General features: G+C 51.4%; 1 protein-coding gene across 1 annotated transcript in view; it reads right to left on the bottom strand.

The window, feature by feature from the left end:
• Positions 1 to 10,453: 10,453 nt before the first annotated feature.
• Positions 10,454 to 25,282, bottom strand: part of DLG5 (discs large MAGUK scaffold protein 5) — a 110,298-nt gene continuing 95,469 nt past the window's right edge. Inside the window, exons 25-32 of the mRNA XM_069460139.1 lie at positions 24,815 to 24,963; positions 23,829 to 23,999; positions 22,792 to 22,988; positions 15,615 to 15,758; positions 15,217 to 15,344; positions 13,984 to 14,093; positions 13,156 to 13,265; positions 10,454 to 11,854 (exon numbers count right to left, since the gene is read on the bottom strand). Of these exons, the coding sequence (XP_069316240.1) occupies positions 11,751 to 11,854; positions 13,156 to 13,265; positions 13,984 to 14,093; positions 15,217 to 15,344; positions 15,615 to 15,758; positions 22,792 to 22,988; positions 23,829 to 23,999; positions 24,815 to 24,963 (1,113 nt within the window). The 3' untranslated portion in view covers positions 10,454 to 11,750. The remainder of the gene's footprint in view (positions 11,855 to 13,155; positions 13,266 to 13,983; positions 14,094 to 15,216; positions 15,345 to 15,614; positions 15,759 to 22,791; positions 22,989 to 23,828; positions 24,000 to 24,814; positions 24,964 to 25,282) is intronic.

Here is a 25,282-nt window from a genome sequence, read left to right on the forward strand (position 1 = left end):
GACTTTTTGATTCATACCCTGCTTATACTGTTTGGATGTTTCCTATGTGCCTGTATTAATATTTACAATAAAAGCGTGGTTTAATTTTTCATCTGGAATGTATCTTAATCTTAAATAAGTGCATCCAAGTGTGTAATTTTAAGTCATTCTGCATATCGGGCTCAATATATCAAACTAATGTTCTTACACATTAGATAATGGTTTTATTTATTTATTTTTTTTTGAGACAGAGTCTCACTCTGTTGCCCGGGCTAGAGTGAGTGCCGTGGTGTCAGCCTAGCTCACAGCAACCTCAAACTCCTGGGCTTAAGCGATCCTACTGCCTCAGCCTCCCGAGTGGCTGGGACTACAGACATGTGCCACCATGCCCGGCTAATTTTTTGTATATATATATATTTTAGTTGTCCATATAATTTCTTTCTATTTTTAGTAGAGACGGGGTCTCACTCTTGCTCAGGCTGGTCTCGAACTCCTGACCTCGAGCGATCCACCCGCCTCGGCCTCCCAGAGTGCTAGGATTACAGGCGTGAGCCACCGCGCCCGGCCAATAATGGTTTTAAAATGACAAAGTTTGGTGCTCTTTTCATTGTACATGTAGTTAAACTGATCTCATAAAAATAAGTTTAATTTTAATTTGAATGAGAGAATGCTGCAGTCAAATATTGGCCATTAAAAAAAGAAAAAGAAAGAATTTTAGCCCTGGGAAAACGTACAGAGCGTATGAAAATTACCCAGTAGAGTGCCTGGCACATAGTAGGTGTTGTGCAAACATTAGAGCCCATTCCCGTGGTGATGCACATTGCACAAGACCACCAGTGGTGAGCCCTTTTATCTTTCAGGTTGCATTCAGTCATGACCTGTAGCACATCTGGAAGACAACATCATCACCCCCACAGCACTGTGGCTTACTGGAGGACCACCCACTCCCCCGGGGCCTCAGTGGAAACCATGCCATCTTCCTCTTGGGGGTGGCCATTACTCACTCTTTCCCTCACTTCTCAGACAAGAACACCTGATGTTCCTCTGACCTCCTCCCTTCATGTCTTATATACGCACCAAGGCAGCGAGCCCAGACAGACATTCTTCCTACTCAAATGCCAGGAGAAAATCTCCTATAACCCCAGGGTGCAGTTCCCAAAGCAGGGGCTGAGTCTTTCCCATCCCCCAACCCCCAGTGTAGGTAAAGAAAAGGACTTCAAGTCTGGCTCTACATAAAACAGCCTTTCTTTCTTTTTTTTTTTTTTTTGAGACAGAGTCTCCACTCTGTCACCCAGGCTAGAGGGCAGTGTCATCATCACAGCTCACTGCAACCTCACACTCCTGGGCTCAAGGGATCCTCCCACCTCAGCCTCCTGCGTAGCTGGCATGACAGGCATATGCCTCCACACCCAACCAATTTTTGCATTTTCTGTAGAGACAAGATCTCTCTATGTTGCCCAGGCTGGTCTCAAACTCCTGGCCTCAAGTGATCCTCCCACCTCGGCCTCCCAAAGTGCTAACTAGGATCATAGACTTGAGCCACCACACCTGGCTGTGTTTTCTTTTTTTTTTTTTTAACCACATTCCCTATTCTCAACTGCCTAAAAAAAAAAAAAGATATGCTGATAGTTCACACAGCCCCAGGACTACCTGCCCTTCCCACACACAGCCCTATCCCAATCTTCTCTGAGGGCTAGTTGACATTTGAGTAGTACCTCCTTTGCCAGGGAAACAGGCTTCCACGAGGCGGGCTTTGAATCCTTGTGCCCTCCTGACAGGGACTTGTCTTTGCCTGCCTCTAGGCTACGTGCCTGGTGGCTCTCTGAATTTTCCCTCTCACCTCTAACAGCGCCATCGCCTACCACGGCAGCGACTACAGCACAGTCGCTACACCTGTCTGTTACATGGGAAAAATAAGACACAGAACGCTGTGTATGCCACCTTCTGGGTGGGAAAGAAGGGATAGGAATTCATACTGGATTGAGCTGGTATCTGCAGAAAGCAGCAGTAGGGATTAAGAAAATGATAAAAATGGCATGAGACTGAGATGAGACATCTCAGCATATACACTTTTGTATCTTTTCTATTGCTGAAGCAAAAAAAAAAAAGAAAAAGGAAAAAGAAAAAGAAAAAAAAAATACTCCAGAAGATCTGATCACCAAATACTTCCAGAGAGAGGGCTTCTAAGCCCAGGAGGCTCTTTGGGTCCCACCCACTGAAATCCTGAAATCTTTCACCCCTCTCCCAACCCATCCCTGATGTCCTTTCATGCAATAGAGAAGACAGGCCTCCACCTGGTCCTAGGGGTCATCGGAGGCCTGCAGTGGGTGAAGCCACAACATAGAATCCAGGAATTTTTTTCTCCTGCCTGTTCCCACAGAGGAGTGGGCTCACTCACACGGTGACATCCTCCATCTCCACTGTGGGCCTCTGACTTGTTTTCATCCCTTCATTTTTTTTCCCTCTATAGATTGGTTGTCATATCTGACAATCCCAATAAGCTTTAGGGTACTAAAGTGTCCTTTAGGGGTGTTTCCATGCCTACCTGAGTTGATGTGGTGACAAGCACAGGTACTGTTACAGCCCAACCAGGTTCATTGCCCGCTGCTCAAGAGGAAGCCGACACACTGAGACAGCAGGGGTTACAGCAGAGAAAGAGTTTAGTATTGCAGGGGTCCTGCAAGGAGATGGGATGAAATTCTCAAATTTGTCTCCCCAAAAATTTGAGATAAAGGGTTTTTAGTTTTATGGCAAAGGGCTAGGGAATTGGGTCTACTGATTGGCAGGGAATGAACTCACGGGGTTGGGAAGCAGAGATGATCTTCTCCGTTGGGAGATTTCCTGGGTAGCAGGGTCTCAAGGCTGCTGGATCCATCCCCACACCTACGCACACAGGGTGTCGTGTGTCCCCCTGGAATGCAGAGTCTGAAAATACTTCAAAGACCAGTCTTAGGCTGTATAATGGTAATGTTATCTAGAGAAGCACACGCCTTGGGCCTTGCAACAGGGATGTGGCCTATGGAAGCACAAGTCCTTGGGCTTCACAAGGGCAATGTCATCTGTAGAAGTAGTGGGGGAGTCACCCGTCTTGCACCTGTCCGGGAGGATAGTGCCATTAAGCAGTAACCAGTTACAGCAGTAAGGAAGTTAGGGAACAATAGCTGGTTAAACTTCTGGCTATATCTATACTTTTATAAAAATCAGACTTTGATTACTATTTATACCTTATGGCTGTACGTTATTTTAATATAGATGGTTTCAGTATTGTGACCTTCCCGGGGCATTGAATCCAGCATATGATGATGTGTGTTTCTTGTTCCAACAATTGGCTGCTGTGGAATGACTGGGAAAACTTTTGGGTGAGTTTAATCCCTGTGGGGGGCCTAATGGCACCTGGGTACAGGTAGAGGTTTCCGAGAGCCTTCTTAACCTCTTTTACTGCAGCCAGGAATGGCTGAATCTGTTGCCACTGCAGAGATTACCCATCGTCCCATCCATACATTGGTCTGGGTGCCACCTACACTGGCTGTTGTTGCCTGGGCATGTGCGGCCACTGCCTTGACTACTCAGCTGGCTCCTTCCCCAGGGACTAGAATGATGTCAGTGATGGGAATGATGACAGATCCAACCAAGGCTGCACGCTGACCCAATCGATAGTTGGGGCAGAGGTGTGCTTAAGAGAGTGTATCAGTCAGTTCCTGCTTATGGACAGACACCGTATGGGCCTTAAACTTCTGCGCACCTGATCAGCATTGGCTGTTATCCTCTGGCTCCAGCAACAGTGCAGAAGAGTGTATCAAGGACACATTTATATATTGACACGTCTTGATCCGCTGTCATCTTGTCCTGAGCTCCCTTCCTGTGCACAGCGGGTACTGCACCAACTTTTGTTGACTGGGTAGCTGGGTTATAAGAGGTAACTCTTGACCTCTTGTTATTATGAGCAGCATTAAGAATGCCATATAATCCATCTCTTACACCACATAGGAAAGTCAAGCCTGGTGTTACAGGATTGAGGAATGGACCCTAGTGAGGACCAAGCATTGCTTTGGCATTGAGGCCAATGCTTTACTGCTCCCCAAAACCTAGGCCATCTTGCTCTGACTGTTGGGAAAACTGGAGTGAGGGGCCTGCAGGGACCCGGAGATGTTCCCTTGATGGGGTCCTGCACTTGTGGACACACGGACTGGGTCCAGCCCTCCATTTTTAAGGGCCAATTATCTCACCTTTAACCTGCCTTCTGGTCTGCAGGAATACGTGCATGGACACACACCTTTCAGATTCAACTCTGAGATTTCTGGTTTTAGAAACCAGAACAATTGCATTCACCACAAATGAAGATTACCTCAAGCAGCAGCCTCCTAGAGTCACCTGCTTAGTCCAAACTCTGTAGCCCTTAAAAATACTTACTTAGGCTGTTATAAAAAATGTCACTTTAAAAAATACGTGGCTTTTTAAAAATAAAATGAATTGTTTATAAATTATAAAATGTGATAACAAAAGTAAATATTTAATATATTTCAAATACAAAAATGTAAAAATAAATTACCAAACCGCAAGAAAAATGCAAACTTGTAAAATCAAAGGTTAAATGTATATTATCTTCATTCTAATTATTAGAAGATAATCTTAATAAAAATAAGCTAATAGTCAAAAAAGAGCCACTGTTATTTCCAGCAAAATATCTTGTAACTTTAAATTTATCATTTTATTTCCATGGCAAACCAACACCAGCACACATTGGTGCTGAAATGTCTGCTTCCAGTCTCATTTATTCTGTGTTCTGAGATGTGTAGCAGATGCGGGTCGTGCACCCAGGCATGCTCAGGGGACAGCCTGGCCCCACAAAGACCTCAGCACCCAGGGCCCTGCCATCCCACTTCCTGTTGTCACATTCACTTAGTTCTCAGCATCTCTGTGCATCTGGACTGACTTAAGTGAGAGTAGAGTAGCTTCGACAGTGTACTTGCTCAGAGCTGGTAGCATCTGTGAGAGACCAAAGAGAGCAGCTACAAAATATTATCAGTTTTCTTTTATCCCTAATGGTAACACCACATAAGAAGGGGCTTGCATTTACTATAACTGCCTAAAGCCTCCATATCCTTATCTATCATCTATGAACTCCACATAGAAGCTTCTGGGATGATAAAGTTAAATAAGTTTATAAACACAACAGCAACAACAACAAAAAATCCTTAATCTCAATGCCCAGTTATGGGGAACTGGTTAAGTAAGTTACTGCTGAACCCACCGCAATGGGTTTTTCTTGGTGGGGGGACATGTCAACTTGGCTCAGCTATAGTCCCAGTTATTTAATTAAACACCAAGCTAGGGGCTGCCGTGAAGGTATTTTGCAGGTGTGATTGAAGTTCCTAATCAGTTGATATGAAGGGAGTGTCCTGGATGAACTGGGTGGGCTGATTCAATCAGTTAAAAGGCCTTAAAAGCAGAAACCTTAAAAGGCCTTAAAAGCTGAAGCTTCCCTGAAAAAGAAGAAATTCCACCTGCGGACAGCCACGTCAGCTGTACCTGTACCTGTGGAGCTCTACCCTGTTCACGCTCTTCCCTTCCTGACTGCTAGACAGTAGCTGCGCTCTGTGCCCATGACCTTCCCGCCTGGACTACCAGCCCCGCGGATTTCGGACTTGCTTAGCCATCACCCACAATCGTGTAAGCCAATTCCTTGTGACAAATTTTTATATCAATCCTACTGGTTCTGCCGCCCTAATTAAAGCCTGGCCAACACAGCCACAAACTAAAAGGGGATGCTGCTGTTAAAAGGAACAAGGTATAATTTTAGTCCAAGACCCCAATAAATGATTGTAAAATAAGAGTAAAGAAATATAAAAAGATATAAACCTTACTTCTGGGTTCAGAAAACAGAGAGAGACATACATTTAATTTTGCTCCTCTCTTAAAACCTCATTAAAAACCAGTAAATATGGTGAAAGGATTTTTTATTTTTTAAAAAAAGACATAACTCTAGAAATATGGGGAGAGCAAAGAGGCCACAACCATAAGATCATTTTAGAAGCTGAAAAGCAGACAGATCAGTAGGCAAATTCCTTAGCAGACCTGAGAACACCAAACCCAAAACCAGTAGGGGAAATACTCAGAATCTTTACATACAAGGAACTGTGTGGCACTGCCTTCTAGAACGTGGGGGAGAGGGTTGGCTTCAATATGGAATGGGTAATAGCTGGTGAGAAACGGATTCCTAGTTTCCAAGCTCTAGGACTACAGCCTTTCCTTCAACTCGGCAGAAGTCAGGAGGTTTACTCCCTAGAGAGTACAAGAGAGGTTTTGGACTAGGCGACAGCAGCACAGATCTGAGAATTGGCACCATACTGAAAACAAAAAGATTAGGTGACAGTATGCTGCCATATTGAATGCCGAATGCACAGAGCTTCGCCTGGCCGTGAACCCCAGTGGGCTCACAGACGCTGCCAGGTTGACCCCTCCCATCAGAAGGGCTCCTTTGGGGAATCTCACAAGTCCCCGAAGACCTAAAGAGACCATCACTGAGATTCCCCAATGAAGGGCCCGGCCAGGCCATCCTACAGTAGTGCCACTCAGACTTGCTTTGTACTGTTACGTCCCCCAGGCTTCCGCATTTAGCAACCCAGGGATTACGTGACACCTGAGGTTACAGCCTCTAATGTGCAAGATAAAGAAAAAGAAAAAGGAAAAACAAAACTTAGAGGAATTAGAATTTTGTAGGACAGAGAAAAAATAAAGACTATCCTCAGATAAGACATTATACTGATAAAACAGGTACAGGGTACGATCAAAGAGCTCTTGGGAATTAAAAACATGTTAGCAAAACTGAAAAACTCAATAGAAGGGATTGAAGGATAAAAGCTAAGTGAATCTCCACGGAAGAATAGCAAAATGACAAGACGCTGCCGTGTAGATCAGAACCCGAGGGGCCCAGCCCCGGCTGTCCAGCGCACGCGGAACTGAAGCTCCGGAGGGAAGAGAGAAGCAGCCCCACAGCAGGTGTTCACACAGCCCGTGTCATCCTGGCTCCTGGGTCTGTGTCCACTCCCAGCCCCCAACCCAGAGGTACCAATCCACACACAAGGATGAACACACTTTGCTAGTTTTTTGTTCATCCAGACCTTTTCTAGAAAGTGATGCTAGAAGGTAAACCCAGTCACCTTCCGGTGGGGAAAGAATTCAGATCCAGGATTAACTCCTTTTCTTCACGTTTCCTCGTAGGAAGCAGACCCATGGAAGGAGAGAAGGACTCAATAATCAAAGGAAGACATCAAGAACACTCCCAGGAGATTCTCAGGGAAAGAGAGGTGCCAAGATGGAAGCTGGCACCAGGCTGGGAGGGCGATGAGTTAGTCTGGAGCATGCACTCAGGGCAGACACGGCGGGAGCCGTCAGCACCCAGATCCCTGCGGGCTTCATCCAGCTTAGCTAAAGACAGGACCTCCCTACCTGGATTGTTTCTACGGTGTTATCCTGACACAATGGATGATGGACTCCTGCTCTCCAGATCAGCTGGAGGGCCGCGCTTCACCCCTGCGTTTGGTTTGGACTTACTCCTGAGGTCGGCCGCGGTGAGTATACAAACAGAAAACAGCAGCCCACACCCTTTATCCATATTTCTGCCAGACAGTCAAGGCCTGGGCCATGGATAACGCTGCCAGCAGGCCCTGCTATCCCAGGACTCATTCAAGCCTTTGCTCACTGACTTCCCCAGAAGGAGTCCTTGTAAATTCTTGGGAAAGCTGAGGTCCACTCTGACCCAGAGATCACATTACCTTCTCCTGAGACTTCATCCAACAGTGGCAACATTGTGCTTTGGCACAGCTAAGTTTGTGTTTGATGTGCAGTGTTTTCAAAACTGAACAATATATTATTTGAAGATATCTCCATTGGGGGTAAAACTATACAGGTAAAATAAGGAAATTATTAAACCCCAAGTCAGGCCAGTGCTTACTTTGGTGGAGAAGGTGGGGAATCCAACTGGGTGAGGGCATACAAGGGCTTCTAAGTGGTTGTGGACACACCACTCATTCATTCTTAAAACGATGCATTTATACCACATATGCTCTTCTATGACACATTGCACAGGTGGAAGAAAAGACAAAAACACTAATAACAGAGATAACTGAAGAGGAACCAGCAGGAGACCAGAGACTATACTCTGGAAGGTGAGAGCAGATGCAAGAATGTGGACAGATGGGATAGGGCTGAGGAAACCTACAGGCTAGAAAACCAACAGAGGAGAGTGGGAGGGCCCAGCCTGCTCAGGGTCCTGCCCCAGAGCACCCACCCTCTGGGAGGACCATCATCTCAATGCCAGCTCATGCTCCCTTATCTGGAGTTTAGGCTCACTCTGTGCCCCTCCTGCATTTTGTGTACCTCTCTGTCCTTGACATTGTGACACAGGTGGTCTTCTGTCCCATGAACCCCAAAGGAGGCAGTGCCTTGGCTTCCTGCAGCAAAGCTCTGGCGGCCCAGCTGCTCTGTCAAGCCTCAAAGCTTTGAGAGGTGCGAGGCTTTGGGCCAGTGCTTGGCTCCCACCCCAGAGCCGCTCAGGTCTGTTCCTAAGCCTTAGGCTTCCTCCAGCCTTGGCGGTGTGGTTTCCCTCAGCTTCTGCAGCACCAGGAATGGGGTTCTGTCTGAGTCCTGTTCCCCATGCGCATCAGAGCCATAGCAGTTAACCCAGGAGGGTACTTAGAGACCACCCAGTCTTACCTGTCCATGCAGGCCGATGTCGAGGCCAAGGGAGCACGACATGCTCAAGGGCTCACAGCTGGAGGAGGAGGTCAGCCCTGCCTTTCCAGAATGATCTGAGCCTGCTGACCCATCTGCCCCCCCTACACACTCCCCAGCCTGGTCTCCACGTGGTTTAGGGAGGCGCCTCACAGGGCAGGGCCTCCCTCAGCCCTGCTTGGTGGCACATCTAGGGGGCTGCCCTGCGAGGCTTGGGTGCATTCAGAAAGAAACAGTCTAATCTCAGTGACTTCACTGGCCTTCCCTTTTAAAAAGGCATAGGACTTTTTCTCCTTGTAATTTATAAAAGAAAACCAAGTTACCTATAGAAAATTTGGAAAATATAGAAAAATCTAAAGAAGAAAATAAAATCACAATGCCAGAAGTACAAACTGTTGAGGTTTTGGCATCATAGTTGAACTCTTATTAAAAAAAAAAAAAAAAAAACGGTCCTAAAACAAGCAGCCACCGCCCCACCCACCCTTCCATCCCCACCCCCAGGTTAGTGACTTAAAATCAATAGAGCTGCTGCCCCTCCCCGAGGATGGCACTGGGTCTGGGCTGCCAAGGAGGTGTGGGCAGCCCCTGTGCCCACAGGCAGGTGAGCAAGTGCGGGGTGGACCCTGGGTCCTGCCCCCTCAACTGCCAGAGGCCTGCACAGCTCTGTAGCCCCCGTGGCCACAGCTGAGACCAACACGGCGGGGCCATGGCAGAACCCCACCCAGCAGGAAAGGGAGGGGAGGCACCAACACCTCGTTTGCCTACTAGTCCAGCTGCCACGGCAGTGTGGGTGAGCCTTCTACAGAATGTTCTGTCCCCAAGCCCCTCTAAGACAAGGAGCCGAGGTGGGGGGGGAGGGCGGGGGCCCTCTGCTTTGCCCCAGGCCTCAGCCCTGGCCTCCTGCAGCCACGGGGCCCAGCCTCCCCACCTCCTCCCTGGACCACGGACTTCAGGCCCAAGCAGGCTGCTCCAGGAGCCCTGCAGTGCTGGGTGATGTCCCAACCAGGCAGGGCCTTTCCCACCCTGGGACTTCAAACAGGGCCTGACTGAGAAGTCCAGGGGACTTCTGGAGCACCTGGCACACTCCCCTTTGCTTTGTTTGGCTCAGCCCAAACCTGCAGACCGAGGGCAGGTGCTGCAGCACATGCCGGGCTGCAGCCACCACCCCACACCACGTGCACGGGTGGACGGGGAAGGAGGCGTCAGCGAGAGCGTGCTGAGCGGGGACTCCCCGTCACCACGAGAGCTGGAAGGAACCTCACATGTACACCACCGCCAGCTGCAGGCTCGAGCTAGGAATGAAGGAAGCCATGGGAACAGGGAGGGATAGAAAACTAGTGGGATTCAGGCGTCTTCATGCACAGCAGGGTACAGAAATTGACCTTTATTTGTTGTACTAAAGTCTGTTTAACTTTTGATACAAAGTAACATTTTAGTACGGAGAATCCCAGTCTGTCAGCTCAGTACCTGTCTGCGCACACTGTACCATCACAGCCCGAGCCCCTGCCCCAGAGGGTGTGCCACCTCATACCTCGAGAATAGTCTACAGTTTTTCTCAGTTGTCTGAGCTAGAAAACGTGTACCTATAAAACAAAGGACAGCATTGAGGACTGAAACTTGTCTCTTTTTTGAACAACTGTGCAAGAAAATATATCCCTTTTTAAAAAATGTCAGTAATGGCTAAACTACCAACTAGTGTCTAGAATTACAAAGAATAAAATGAAATCAGAAATTTCTTGCTAGTAAAATGAAATGTTAGGAACAGTATTAAAATATAGATCCTACCCCAATGACACGTACACAGAGCCCGGTACAGTACCTAGTATTAACAGGACGCACAGTTTAAGGAGAAACCACATCAAATCTTCAGCCAGACATATCCAGCATCAGAAGTGCAAAAAAAAAAAAAAAAAAAAAAGCCCCCAAACAAAGACACCTTCATGGAGTAAGGTTCATGCCATGAGTGCTGTAACCAAGATTAAAAGATCCCAGTTTTTCTTTTCATATTTTTGATAGTGACAACACTAACCATTATGCTTCCCCTAAAAGCTCTCAATTCAAAGTCTGAAACATGAATGGTTTCATATCAGAAAGAACGGATGTACCTGCCGCTATAAAGTTTAAGAATTACCCTGCAAACATTGCACAGATAAAGGCTGTCAGGACTAACAGAACCTAAGGAGGACCCAACGGCATGCATCAGCCCTGGCTGGACACCTTGCCCAGAACCCAGCTGTGTCCTTGTGAGCCCGCGCGGCTCTGAGGGACCAGACATAATGCCTAAGTCAGAAACACCGACGGAGAAGGAACGGGAGGCCGTGGAAGGCAGGAGGGGAGGCTGAGAGGCGAGGTGGTAAGAACGCCAAGGCAGCCTGCCCCGGTGCAGGAGGAAAACGCCACTGCTGGCGAGTCGGCCCCACAAAGGCACTGGTTCTGCCGCCACTGGCGGTCCGAGCACCTGCAGTCACGCTGTCCTTCCAGGGAGGTGCCACCGAGGAGCAGGGAGTTTGTCAAAGCTCTGGTCCCACTGATGAGAACCTCCCAAAGCAAAGCAACCCCCGGTGAGGTTCCAGGGTCCTTTTGCTGAAGACGGGAACAAAGCCAACACCAAAGCCACGGGGGGTTGACAGAGGGGGCGGGGGCGGGGCACCGGAGCCCGGAGCCGTTCAAGTAAACATAAACCACCCAATACTTAGAAAGGCTTGTAAACGTGTGATCTGAAAGGTCCTCTTTGCAGCATCTCGGATCGGCTGGCTAAAGAAAGGTGGGTGTCGAACCCCTCTATGTGAAGTCTTTTGTGTTTTCTGTTTTGTTTTGTCTTAAAGCACACGTGTGAGAGAAGCAGAGTCTGCTGACCCGGGCCGATCACGTGCGGCCACAGCCCTCCGTCCGCGAAGGCGGTGCTTCCGCAGTCCTGGTTCCGGATCCTTCCCCGCATGTCTGTACACGGACAGACTGGGTTTTCAGTGGCTAGCAAGGAGCGGAGCCAGGCACTCACACCAGTGGCCAGCGCGGTCATGTCACAGCACGGCGTTCTCCTAGAGCGGACAGGCTGGAATCCACAGGACTTTGTTCTGTTCTTGACTGACCGTCGCCAAGATCTGAGTGCAAATGCTCGACAGGGCTCCTCCCTGGACGACCGCTGCCAACAGAGCCCCCCAAACACACACAGGTCATTCAGCTCTGCGTAAGACCGCAGGTGTGAGGCAAATAAATACAGATTGAGCTCTTTCTACGGGGTGGCTGCCTGCTGTGAGCCACCTGGCACTCTGCCCTGTCCCCACTCGACTCTCCTCCATCAGAGAGTTGCCCCAGTGAGTTGACCACGCACGTGTAAACTGCCCACCCCCGCTGCAGTGACACCCTGGGCTGGGTTTGCCTAGCCTTGCAATGGTGGGGGAGAATCCCAGTGCACTGGAAAGCAGGGTGGGGGGCGTGTCATCATGGCCCAATTGGCAGCGAGATTCTACAGGAAACAAGGATGAGTTTAAGAAACCAGGCACCCCAGGGCCCAGAGTAGAGTCACAGCAAAGACGACTCGTCTCTAACTTGGGCCGGCTCCACACTGCAGACGTTCAACACCGCGGGTCTACGGACACCAGGCCAGGGCTATTCCCGGTGTGCTCCACAGAACAGCCCCCGGGGACAAACCGCTCCCCTGCCGTGACAGGCAATGTTCCGAAATTGACAATGAGCGTTTAGACACTGCTATGGAAATGGGATATCATAATTTTATGTCTGTTGAATCTCATTAAAAAAAAAATCAGGGCTCATCTTTTATAAGTTTTGGAGTTTTAAATTTCATTTCTCTAAGAACTGTTAATATGTTTGGCTAAAGTATGGGTCTGCGATGAACTGGAAATTAAAATACGCACATGCGTGCAACCTGCCACGTGCACAGGCGTGCACGCCCACACAGGCACACACGTACACAGGCGCCACAGCGGGTTCTGGGCTAGATCACAACACTCTCCACACAGTGGAATCAAAATCCCTGTCCCCCTCTCTGTGACTGCAGTGCTAGCACCCTCCAGGTGACCGACTGTCCCGAAGAGGCTGAAGGCTGGAAGTTGGGTAAACTGAAGCCACGCTTCTGCGGGTTTGTTTCATTTAGAAGACCAGAGATGGTAACGGGGGGCAGCTTTTCTGCACTAAATCCCACAGCAAAACTGTCCTGTCCTAAAGGGTGCTGTGGGCCCCGCCTGCCCGGGGACCCTGCAGCTGTGCTTACGTGGCTCCCGTACTACGCTCAGCTTGTAAAAACCGTGGTGTTGACCTGTGACTGTAATCCGAACCCCTCATTTGAAATCCAAGTGCTCACGATGGCACTCACAAGCACCCAGGAAGTGTGTGCTGTCGACGTTTCCGAGAAAGCTGTCTTGGGAACACCTCTGCTGCCTTCCCCGCTGCCCGCCCGCCCTCTCCAGGCCCACGCACACCTACCTGTGAAGTACCTGCTGTACTCCTGCTCGATCTTCTGCGCCGTCTCAAACTGCTCTTTGGAATGCCTCTGAGTCACCTTGTCCCTCAGGTAGATGGGGTCTCTCTGCTCCCTGCAGGGACAGCCAGGGCACCGGGCTGAGCCTCTCCTAGGCCCTCCTCTCCTTCCTCTGTCCAGGGAACAGGGACCTCCATCGAGGCAGGGTGGGCTGCGGTGGGAGCCCCCGTGTGCTCCCCCCGTAAAGCCACAGCCTCTGCAGGGAGCTCTGGGCAGAGGGGGAGATGGGCACCCCGGTGCATGCACCGAGGGCAGACACACCAGCTGGTGCAGGTGCCAGGAGCCTGGCAGCACAGAAAGGCCAAACGGAGAGGGGCCTTGGCGAGCACGTAGCCCAACCAGTGCGGAAACCCAAGCTCGGAGGAAGCAAGGGCCCATGCACGTCACAGGCCGCTCCTCGCTCAGCTGGACCTAGCCCAAGCCACCCGGCTCCCCGGGCCTCTGGGCACCACGCTGAGAAGCACAGGGGATGGTGGCAGGGTTGAAGGGGAGCTGCACAGACCAAGCTGGTCCCACTCAGCGACTGTGGCAGCACCTGGACAGGGTGAAGGGGCAGTGGGGACGGGGGTGTGCTTGGCTGCCACTGCCTCCCTCTGAGCGGGGGATGGGGGCTGGGGGCTGGAGGGGAAGGGAAGGGTCACTTCCTACATGTGCTGCCTATTTCAAGGCCAACAGGCCTGTTTCCCCCCTCACCCCAACACAGCCCCTTCCCTGCCTGAGCCCCCAGCCCACCCCAGCAGGGCCCCCGCTGCAGCCGGGGGCCGCTCGCCTACTTGATGTGCTTGGCGCTCTTGTAGTGGATGAAGATGACGATGGGGTAGATGTGCATGTGGTGCAGCCGCTCGATGGCGTGCGGGCCGATGTCCAGGAGGCAGTGCCGGTTCTGGGGGGAGGGGCGCAGAGTGAGCCCCGGTGGACAGGCGAGGGACGGGCCCTTCCCTCTGCGGCCAGTGGGACCCACCCTGTCCTCACACAGTGCTACCCTGCTCCATAAACGAACGCACGAGGCTCTACCCATGAGCAAGGCAGCAAAAGCACACGAGGAGCTATGGGGAAACCTCCCCCAGGAAACTCCCCACAGACACGTCAGCCGTGCGGGGGGTCGGGGCTGGAGGTCAGGGCTGGGTGGCATCTGGCCGGCCCAGCTCCACACTTCCCTTCCTGCCTCTGCCCAGATATGGGGACCTTCGTAAAGCCCTGCCCCACCCTGGCCTCGAAAACCTGCCAGACTGCACAAGTGAGCCGGAGACTCACTTTTTTTTTTTTTTGGTGCCTTTGTGTGGCTGTGACTGAAAGATGCGCATGGTCCCCTCGGCCGCCAGGGGAGTGTGCACCAAAGCAAGGCCCCGGCCACTCCACCTGCGGCTCTCCTGACCCCCAAAAGCTCCACCTCAACCGGGCACTAAGCACTCAGAGCGATGAGAAGCCCAAGCCTCCACCTGACGGGGAGAAAAGCAAGGACTGGCAGGGCATGTGGAGCCGCACGGAAAACGGAGCCCAGAAGGGCCCACACGTCCTCAGATGGACCCGCAGCTGCCACGCTGGCACACCCCACAGCTGTCCCCACTCCTCACGCTGCCTGGCGCATGGACCCTGGGACGTTCAAAAGCATCCAGAGACACAGCGACGGCTCTCAGCCCTTACAGGGGCAGGGACCCTGTCGGAGAGCGAGCTTCCTTTTCCTAGAAGAATGTGCATGTGAAACTGTACACGCGTGTTCAGACATGCATTCAGGGTCCCATCCTGGGATGCTCTGTAAGAGGCCTTTCCCCAGAGTTCAAAGCTCTCATCAGATCACCCCAGAGGACAAGAGGTGACGTGTACAGGGCAGTCCCTACCCCTCACCATGGGATTCACTTGCTGGTTTTGGGTGCAGCAGCCATGAGGGTGAGCCCAGGGGCAGGTGGGCTCAGAGGGTCTGAGAACGCTCAGGGCAGAGGACCATGGATGAGGGGCCTATATGGGCTCCATTGGGCACCCAACCTTCAGGCTGAAGCCACGGGTACCTTTTCTGCGATCTCCTTGATTGAAGCCACCGTGGTCACATCGAAATGGCCGCTCCTCCGCTTGTAGTCGACAAACAGGCAGTCCTTGACGCCCCGCTCGATGGCCTGCTGAGAGGCCTTCATCACCTCTGCCAAGCACAGACACAGGGGTCAGGACGCAGGGCCCTGCAGAGCCCCAGGGGAGGGAGCAGGAGAAGAACTGCACCCAGCAGCCACCAGGAACCCCATCCTGTTGAGCCCCGTCCCAGGGAAAGAGCCAGAGGTCAGGCCCGGATCTGACCCAGGTGGCGGGCTCTGAAACCCTGTGAGGCCTGGTCCGCGTGCTGCCACCCCCGTGCAGGCGAGCTGACAGGGACTAGGGACAGACACAGCCCAGAGGCCCAGAGGGCGCCTCTCACCAAGCGGACATCTGCAGAACTGGCCAGGAGCCTCGTTCACCAGCATCTCCTTCACCACGTCCAGCAAAGGCCCCAGAATCAGCACAGGCCGCAGGGAGGCGCAGTCCACCTTCTGCACCCGCTGGTAGGCCAGGCTCACGGAATCTGAGGGAGACAGAGCAGCAGCGTCACGGCCCAGCCTGGACTGGAGGGGCAGGAGGGGCTGGGACCCCCCCCAACTCCTGAACTGAGCCCCCAGCTCCTGAACTGAAAGTCCCACGTCCCAGGCACCCCGTCCCTCTGCCCTGTGAACACCCGAGGCAGCCAGTCTTGACCGGTTGTCCTGCACTTCCTTCTGCTCTAATTCTTCCTCGTGTGCCTGACGCCTGCTCCTCCCGCCTCATCTCCATCCTCCTCTGCTCTCTGGGCTGAAGCCTCAGGGGTACAGCGTCTTCCCCCCAACACAGAGGCGTGGTCCTGTGACCCAGACCTGCCCAGTGGGGGACAGAGGTAAGGCTTCCCTGCCCACCGGCAGGAACGAGTGTGTGTTGTGAGCCAGCTCTGACCATACAGGTGAGGACAACCCTTACGAAAGGGCAGAGTCACAAGACAGAAGAGACCTGGGTCCCTGGGATCCTCAGAACATATCAGCCTCCCCCAGATGACCACCAGCTTGAACTTGTACATGGCAGAGAAATAAGCTTCCTATCATGCACGAGCCACCGTTACTTGGTCTCAGTTAAAGCCAGCAAACCAATTTCCTAGTTGATACATGTGGCAAACCTCCTCTCCCACAAAATGAATTAAAAGTCCTTGTAGGAAGACAAAGTCTAAAAACTAGCAAGTAAGCAGCTTCTTGGCATCTTCCTGATGTAAGTCACTGTGCTGGCATCTCAGAAACACAAAAAATAGAATGTAGAGTCCTTGCCATTAAAAAGCTCACACTCTAACGGGGGACACTAGATAGCAACTCACGAAAAGCGAGACAAGTGTACAAGAGCGGCCCGACAATTCCGGAGCATCAGGGGTCAAACGGATACTGTGGGTTGGATTAGAGGGTGAGGAGACCCCTGGGAAGGCCCAGGAGGGAGGTGGGATGACAGCTTTGTCCCAGAAAGAGCAGGGCAGGAGGGTGGGCATGAAGAGGATGGGGAGGACAGAGCTCAGGACGATGGCGGGCTTGGGAGGAAGGGTCCGGGGAGAGGCTAGCACTGGAGAGATCTGTACACATCTATGGAGCGAGGTGTGACAGGGGAGCAGGGACAGGAGGGTGAACGGCTCAGGGGGACACAAGCATGGTGCCGAGCACAGCACCAGGCTGCAAGAGGACCAGCCTCACGGGCAGAACTGACAGAGAGTGAGCAAGCCTCTCCTCTTCCCTCGCCCCACACCTGTGTGTGCGGTTTTTAAGGCTGACAATTACCCGCGAACGTCTACGCAGCTTTTTATACAGCAGTCACAGACCTGATGACCAGCAGCTCTATTGTTTAAAATCGGGGGAGGGTTTGGTGGTCACATCCATCACCTTGAGACCCCAGGCGTTTCTAAGCGAAGGCTCTGAGGAGTCACATGGCAAAGAAATACTTCCAAGAAGAGTTTATATAAGAACGTTCTCCCTTTCAAAAATCAGAACCTCACAGATAAAGCCAATAGCCTTCTCCAATCCCTGTCCCCACTGGCCTCCTCAGAGCTAACCACTTTATGAGCTGGAAGGACATCCTTCCAGATGTTATTCTTGTAAGCTGATTTTTATATGCTAGAAAAACTAATGCGATGCTGTAAACATTTTGTAACTCCCTCTGTCATCCAGGGTTATGTTTCCATGATGCATCCGTGCCGATTCAAGTTGATCTTCTTTATTCCTTTTGAACATCCCATGCACGGTTACTCTGTATCTATCAATACCTGTCCACTTCTCTGTTGATGGACATTAAGTCAATATTCCCTCAATTTACTTGAGCAAGAATCATACTCTCCAATAATGACTATTAACATTCCCCACCATGGGGTGCCAATTTAGAGATTCCTGTTCCTCCCTGAATCATCTGCTTTGTCAGAAGTCCTCACGATCACAGAACCATGGCACTAGGGAGCATCTTACGAGTCACTGACTCCAGCTGGAGAAGAAAAGTGGCCCATCCAAGATCACAGCTCATCAGGGCACAGCAAAGGCTTGGCCTGGGGGGTTATAGTCTTAGACCGCACTACAGTGACCTTCTTTAAAAGGTGCTATGTTCCCAGTCACTGTAAAGATATTAAAACAACAAAATAAACAAACATAAAAGGTGCTATGGACTGAACTATGTGCCCTGAAAAGTCATATGTTGATGCCCTAACCCCCAACGTGACTGTAATTAGAGACAGGGTCTTCAAGAGATAATAAAGGTTAAATGAGGTCGTTAAGAGTGGGCCCCTAATCCAACAGGACTGTGGCCTTGTTAGGGGACAAGACACTAGAGATCTCTGTCCCTGTCCCCACCCTGTGAGGACACTGCAGGAAGGCGCAGCCGTCTGCAAGCCAGGAAGAGAGCCCTCCCCAGCACCTGGCCATGCTGGCACCTGGATCTGATTTCCAATCTCGAGAACTGTGAGAAAATACCTTCCTGTTGTTGAAGCCACCTGGTCTGTGGCGTTTCGTTATGGCAGCCCTTGCAGACTAAGTTTACAGGAAAACCAGTCTTCTGCAAACATTCCTGAGACACTTGTGCACAGACCTCTAAAAGGACAAGCATGAGGACATCTCACTATCCTCTGGGTGGTAGAGTGTTGAAGTCTACTTAGGAGCCATCACGACAGGTACACAATCAAGGGGGAAGAGGCACCAGGGGCGCCACGCAGCAGCTGGAAGCCACGGACTAAAGCAGGAATTCAAAACTCCCACTGTGCGTCAGGATTGCTGGCCGGGGATGGGGTAGGGGGTGCTTTCAAACTATTAGGTAGGTACTGCTGCTCCCAGGTAGAACAGAACAGCTTACAGTACATCTTTGAGACCTAGAAAACCTGGATTAAAAAAAGAAATATCTTTTTGAAGGCATTGTAGAGTGGCTGCAAGGGCCAGGATCTGACGTGCCAGGATCCCGGAGGAAAGGAAGCACAGAGCAGCAAGCCTGCGTGGGCCGCTTCCTCCGCCACGGCACTTGCAGACTTTGGGGGTGAGAGTGAGAGGACCGCTGCTAAGGACTGAGAACCCAGGCAGAGGTTTTGGGAATCTCCAAAGCAGGCGAGACCAAAATGGAGTTTAGGGCTGCCAGCGCAGCCAGGGCCTGAGGGGCCACGATTCCAGAGGGAAGGGAGGGGCAGAGAACTAAGTCTGATATCAGAAGTTTCCCTCTAACGTCATTTCCAAATTCTTAAGCTGTGAGGAGCAAGAAACTAAGAGTCTAAAAAAGTCACTAAAACACAGAGCAGAGTGTTCTGTAGTCTCATGGTACTGAAGAGGGAAAAAATGGGAGTCCAGGCTCCCTAGGGAGGAAGGCCCCTAGGGGACACCCCAGGCTTCCAGCTGGGACCACTGGAATGCCACCCCGTAGGATCTGCAACCCAGCCTGAACTGCTGCCTCGACCAAGGTGATTCCAAAGGAGAGGGCGAACCCCTCTGGAGGATGGTGACATCATTCAGAGCCTCGACAATTTCCTACACATAATTTCTGACAGTTCAATAAACAATTACCAAACATACCAAGAAGTAGGATCAAAAAAAAAAACACCACACAGACAACAAAAAGCAATTCAGGGATGACCAGACATGTAGTTACCAAACACAGTCTTTAAAAACACATGATTAATGTATTTAATAGAGGGCAGATGACAAGACGGACAATCTCAGGAAGGAATCAAAGTCTATTAAAAAAGAATCAAATGGAAACTGTAAAACTAAAAAATGCAACTTCTGAAAGTAAGAGCACATTGGACACGCAGCAGAGCGGAACAGCGAACAGGAACAAGTGAGCAGACGAGCAGGCTGGCTGAGCGGAGAGAAAGCAGAACGGGAAACACGGGAGAGGCGGAGCAGACACAGACACGGGGTAGGACGGAGGAACTCAGACCTGGGGAAGAGGCAAGGGGGGCACAGCAGCAGTATTAAAGAAACCACGGCCAGGAATTTCCCAAAACTGACTAAAATGTCAAGCTCCAGATTTAAAAAGTGCTAAGGATCTTCCGAGCAGGATAAATGCAAAGAAAACGGCGCCTGGGCAGCACGTCACGGCGTGACTGCCGAGAAATGAAGAGAAAGAAAATCCTGAACTCGGCTGTGGGGGCGCGGGGGACACAGCACCATCAGCGCTGAGAACAACAGAAAGGTGACTTCGCACCAGGAACGAGAGTGGCAGGCTGGAAAGTGTCCCCCAAGGACTGATTCACTTCCTGAGCCCCGGAACCTGTGAGCATTACCAAATATAACAAAAGAGGCGGTGGTTAAAGACTTGGGGCGATGGGGTAGCGGGAACGTGTCCTGGAGAACCCGGGGGGCCCTAACGGCAATCCACGGATCCTTCTGAGAGGCCGCGGGCGTGTGGAGAGACACGTGTGGAGAAGGCGGCGACGTGACGACAGAGCAAAGGGAGATCTGAATGCAGGGGACGTGGCCCGCGTGGAGGAGCGCGGTGGCCACCACATGCTGGAAGAGGCAGGGGACGGATTCTGCCCCGGAGCCTCTGAAGGAGCGGGGCCTGCCGACAGCCCGGCCCCGTCCGGCCCCGTGGTCCTGAGCGTGGACTTCTGGCCTCCAGAACTGTATGAGAGGATAAACGTGTGTTGTTGAAACCAGTTTGTGGAACTTTCTTACGGCAGCCACAGGAAACACACACGATGACAGCCAGGGACAATGAATGGTGTCCTCGGAGAGCTTACGTGGAATATCTACCAGTCTGAGACTCTATATCCAGTGAACATCTCCAAAAACAATCCTAAAATACACATTTTCAGACAAAAACAGAGAATTTGTCACCAACAAACCTGCATTGTAAGAAATGCTGAAGCGAGCGGTTGAGCAGAAAGAAACAGAATAGGAAGGAAACACAGAGCCGCAGAGGTGACACACAGGGACAGAAAAGGTAAAATACGAGAATAACTGATGTGCACATCAGTAAGACTGGCTTGGATTTAAAGTCTATGTAGAATTAAAATGAGAACGTAAAAGTCAGCAAAGAGGGAAATGGAGTCACAGTGGTCTGATATTTTGGAATTATCAGGGAAGTGGTCAAAGTCATAATTTCTGTTAGAGCAGGTCAGGGATGCACGGTCCCCGAAGGAACAAAACAAAAACAAATAACTAAAAACTAATAGATGAGGGAAGGGCAGAATAATAAAAATACTTGATTAATTAAAACAGAAAGGAGAGACAAACAGAAAACGGGTAGAACAAACAGAAAACATGCAGTACGATGGTAAATGTACTGATACATTACATTTTATGCAACGGATTAAATGCTCTGATTAAGTGACAAAGATGGTGACAGGTGTGTTCAGACTGTAGCAACTCCTCAGCCGTCCACGCTTCTACGAGCATGTGTGCACACCGCTGTGCATCTTATTCTCTGATAAAATGTGTTAAAAGGTAGATTGCCACAGTGGATTCAAAAAACCCACGTGCTGATTACAAGAGGTATTTAAATATAAAGCTACAGAAAAGTTTAATACAAAAGGATGGAAAAGATGGACCATGTAAACAATCACCAAAATAAAACTGGTATGACAATAAAAATATCTCACAAAATACACTTTGAGGCAAGAAACATTATTAGAGACCAGGAAGAACATTTCATAATGATAAAAGGATCAATTTGCCAGAATATAATAATCAGAAAGGTGTATGTACCTAATGACAGCTTCAAAATAGTGCAAAAATAAATCTGAAGAAGTAAAAAATAAAAAGAGACAGAGAGATAAATGGCTCTTTGAAAGGCTCAAACACATCCGTTGGACACACGCCACACACACAGGAGAAAGGCTCAAGGAGATATGAGAACAGAGAACAGAAGAGTGAAGGGGGAAAAACCCAAAGAACAAAATAAGGGCGAAATCTTGCCTTGATTAACAGGTTGGCAAACTTTTGCTATAACGGGGAAGATAGGGATATTTTAGATATTTTAGGCTTTGAAGGCAAAAAGACAAATTGAGCAACTATTGTTACCAAAAAACTAATAAATGTTTTTACACCTTATGTCTTAAAATGTACAAACCCAGGCTGAGCTTGGAGGCCATACAAAAACAGGCAGGCGACCAGATTTGGCCTGTGGGCTATAGTCTGCCAACTACTGTCCCAACAGACGGTGACAGCAGGCCATTAACTACAGGTGTGATTTACTCAACTCACTGGGCCTGAGGTCTTAATTTTAAAAATAAAGGAGGAAGGAGGGGAGGAAGGGAGGGAAGAGGGCAGCCAGCTCTCCTACCCGCTGCCACCCCGACCCCTGTCTGCCCGGGGAGGGCACATATTCTAGGACAGCACATGCACACCAGCCACGTTCACAAGGGCCTCCTGCTTTACAGCACAAGTGCACCCTTTCCACAGGGCCATCTGCCAGGGGATGTCTCACGTTCCTAGTACTCAGCTCCAGCCCTGGCTCAGCGTCCTGCCCTGGGAGGATCTTGTAAGAATCGTTAATGAACACAGAAACCCCAAAGATCTGCAGAGACCGGTGGCCCTAGGTGACTACCAAGCCGCCTGTAATAACCCAAAAACAAACAAGAAGCAATGCATTAAGCAGAGACTGCTTTTCGCCTACGCCAATACCTGTTCCTCCATTCTCCCTTACTAGCAGAACCTGTGTGGTAGAGGCCGTCCATGCACCCGGCTAAAACATGCCTTTTCAGCCTCCTTGCACACGCAAGTGGCCAACAAGATGTAAGCGCAAGTGGCAGCTAGGGCCTTCCAGATACGCTGTTTGAAGAGGCACACTCAGCTGAGGCACATTCGCCTTCTCCTTCCGACTTCCTGCTGCCTGAAACGTGGACACGATGGCTGCAGCTGCGATGACAGCTGTGCCGACCGTGAGGGGACCTGAGGACGAGAGCCACGCCCCACGGATGTGGCTCTGGAGAGGCAGCACTACCCGACCATCAGACGCCTACCTCCAGGCTTGTGCACAAAAGCAGAGTCAACTTCTACTTTGTTTAAGTCCCTGCTGAGAAGATTCTGGAATCAACAGCAAAGGCCACCTGGACAGCCCACTGGGAAACAGGCGCAGCCACTTGCCTTCAAAGAGTGGAATGGAGTCGTTGGAAAAGGTGTCCAGGGCGAGGAGGTCTTTGCCATCTTTGGACCCACTTCGTTTGTGCTTGTGTTTCCTTCTAAAGAAGGACCGGCGTGCAGCCGCCGACAGTGTCTTTGTGGCACTATTGTCATCTTTGACCTCGGACGTGCTGAGCCTCCTGGAGAATTCTTGGTCCATCCTGCAGTCACAGGGAAGGATGGTGTTGGGGAGGGCTGTCGGGACTGTCCCCCGCCGGCCTGCCAGTGAGGACAGCGAGGGCCAGCCGGGAGCCAGGCTCCCCTCGACTCCTCTGCAGGCCCCGGCTACCTCCCTCCCACGCCCCCAGGACTGCTTGGTACCACTGCTGTGGCTGGGGACAAGCCCTAAGAGCAAGTGGATTTCAGCTCAAGAGAAGTGCTAGGACAGCCTTCACTTGGTGACATTGCAAGCTGTGCTTCCTGCCATAGCAAGGAATGCAGCAGGGACACGGCGGCCTCTACGCTCAGTGGGAGGAGCCAGACACAAAAGGTGTGATTCCATTCACACCCAAGCGCAGAACAGGGACACCTACAGGTACCAAAGCCAGTACAGGGACACCTACAGGTACCAAAGCCGGTTAGTGGCTGATTAGGGCTGGGGGACAGATGGGGATGGGAGGACAGAGGGGCAAGGGGGGACAGCCAAGGGGTAAGGGTTTCTGTGTGAAGTGGTGACGATGCTCTACAAATAACCGTGGTGCTGGCTACACACACCTGTGAATATGCTAAACACCGTGGAACTGCGTACTTTGGGTGGGCTGCATGGCACGTGACTATCTCCATAAACCTGTTTTTAAAAAGCAGCTGTGCCTCCCGGCTTGCCACTGCGCTCCTGCGCTGCTCCGACTCATGCTAGGAGCAGCTTTCTGGACAAGCGATTTTGACCAGAGGCTGAGACGAGTGGCAGGATTAGCCCCCAGCAGCCCAGGCCCCGGCCTCACTCCACTGGGAAGCTCCACGGCCAGCGTCCCCTGCCCCAGCCCAGGACAGAAGACACTCACATGTATTTGCTGGGAATCTGCCCCCGCTGGATCTTCCGGGCATTCTCGTCCAGCTGCCACGCCATCCAGGACCCAAACGTGCCCTGGGGCAAGGTGTCATCCACATAGAGGATGTCGTCCTTCTTAAAGCTCAGCTCATGCTCCACCTCTGCCAGCCGATCGTACAGGGCCCTGGGTCACAGGACACAGGGACTACAATCAGGAGCCCCGCTGCCCAAGGACGCCCTGCACACCGCCAGCAGCCAGGCCCCTAAGGCTGCCACCTCTCTGTGAGCCATCGCCACACTCCATCGGGAAGCGCCCCTCTCTGATCTGGTGGTGGTGCCCAAAGGAGGGAGCCCGGTGCCTTACACAGCCAGACAAAGATGGTGCCTCTCCCCGTAAGACTGAGGGCTCATTCCCACGGACAGAACTTGCCAGGACCAAGGCCAGGTTTTCTCCTTCTAAGTGGGCCTGTGTGCCCCCTCTTCACAGCCAGGGCCCCTGGTTCCCACAGATTGGAAACTCCCTAGGATAGAAACATATCACCTCCGACCCTAGAGACGGGGAGTTGTACCACGTCAGTGTTTTTATTCTTTTTGTGGTCTCAGAACTTCAGAGAACATGAAGAAAGCTCTGAGCCCCTCCTAGAAAACGCCTGCTGCTGCCTCATACGGCATTTTGTACGGTACTTAAGGGCATCGTGGACGCCTAGAAGTCCACACGCCGCAGCGGGATCTGCACATCTGGGTGGGGAGACCAGCAGGAGAGAGCACAGCCCACAGGAAAAGGGGGCTCTATGGCCTCAAAATTCCCCAGGCCCTACGCCCTGAAGGGGAGCCCGTGTGGTCCTTTAAGCCCTCGAGCGTTGCTCTACGTCATAAGCATCTCACCATGAGTGTGCAGACTGGAGGGGCCCAGCCTTGGAGGCAAGAAACAGAGCCACTTGCCAGGAAGAGTCTCCACGGAAAGCCCCTCCCCTGCCCAGGATCCCCAGCTACTGGCACCTGATGTAGAAGCTGTCGCCAGGCAGGCCCTTGATCTTGGTGAACTCCTCGGGGCGGTACTGCACCTTCAGGCGGACGCCGTCCTTGGGCTTCAGCATCTCCACGTAGACCTCCTCAGCCGTCTTGTTCCGCACATCCAGACTGCCGTACTGTCCAGGGTTGGGGCACCGGGGTCAGAAGGCGGAAGCCGGGTGGTGGCCTGGGCACCCATGAGGGGCCAGTCATGGTGGCAGAGGTGCAACGTTCTTTATCAACTGAGCAGCTGCCTGCCTCCCCTCCGTGGGCAGGGCTGAGTCCCGTGCACACTCCCTGGCCACCAGGTCCTCTGCAGAGTGGCTGCTCTGCCCTCAACAGCTCATCCCAGGAAAAGCCTCGTTCTGGCCCCCAGCAAGTAAGGGCTACTGAAAATATGGCCCTTTCTCTTGCTTCTGCTACCTGAACCTTTAAATGCCTACAAACCATCTCCCC

Source organism: Eulemur rufifrons, chromosome 28 (genome assembly GCF_041146395.1).
Source record: "Eulemur rufifrons isolate Redbay chromosome 28, OSU_ERuf_1, whole genome shotgun sequence".
In the NCBI taxonomy this organism is placed as follows: Eukaryota; Metazoa; Chordata; class Mammalia; order Primates; family Lemuridae; genus Eulemur; species Eulemur rufifrons.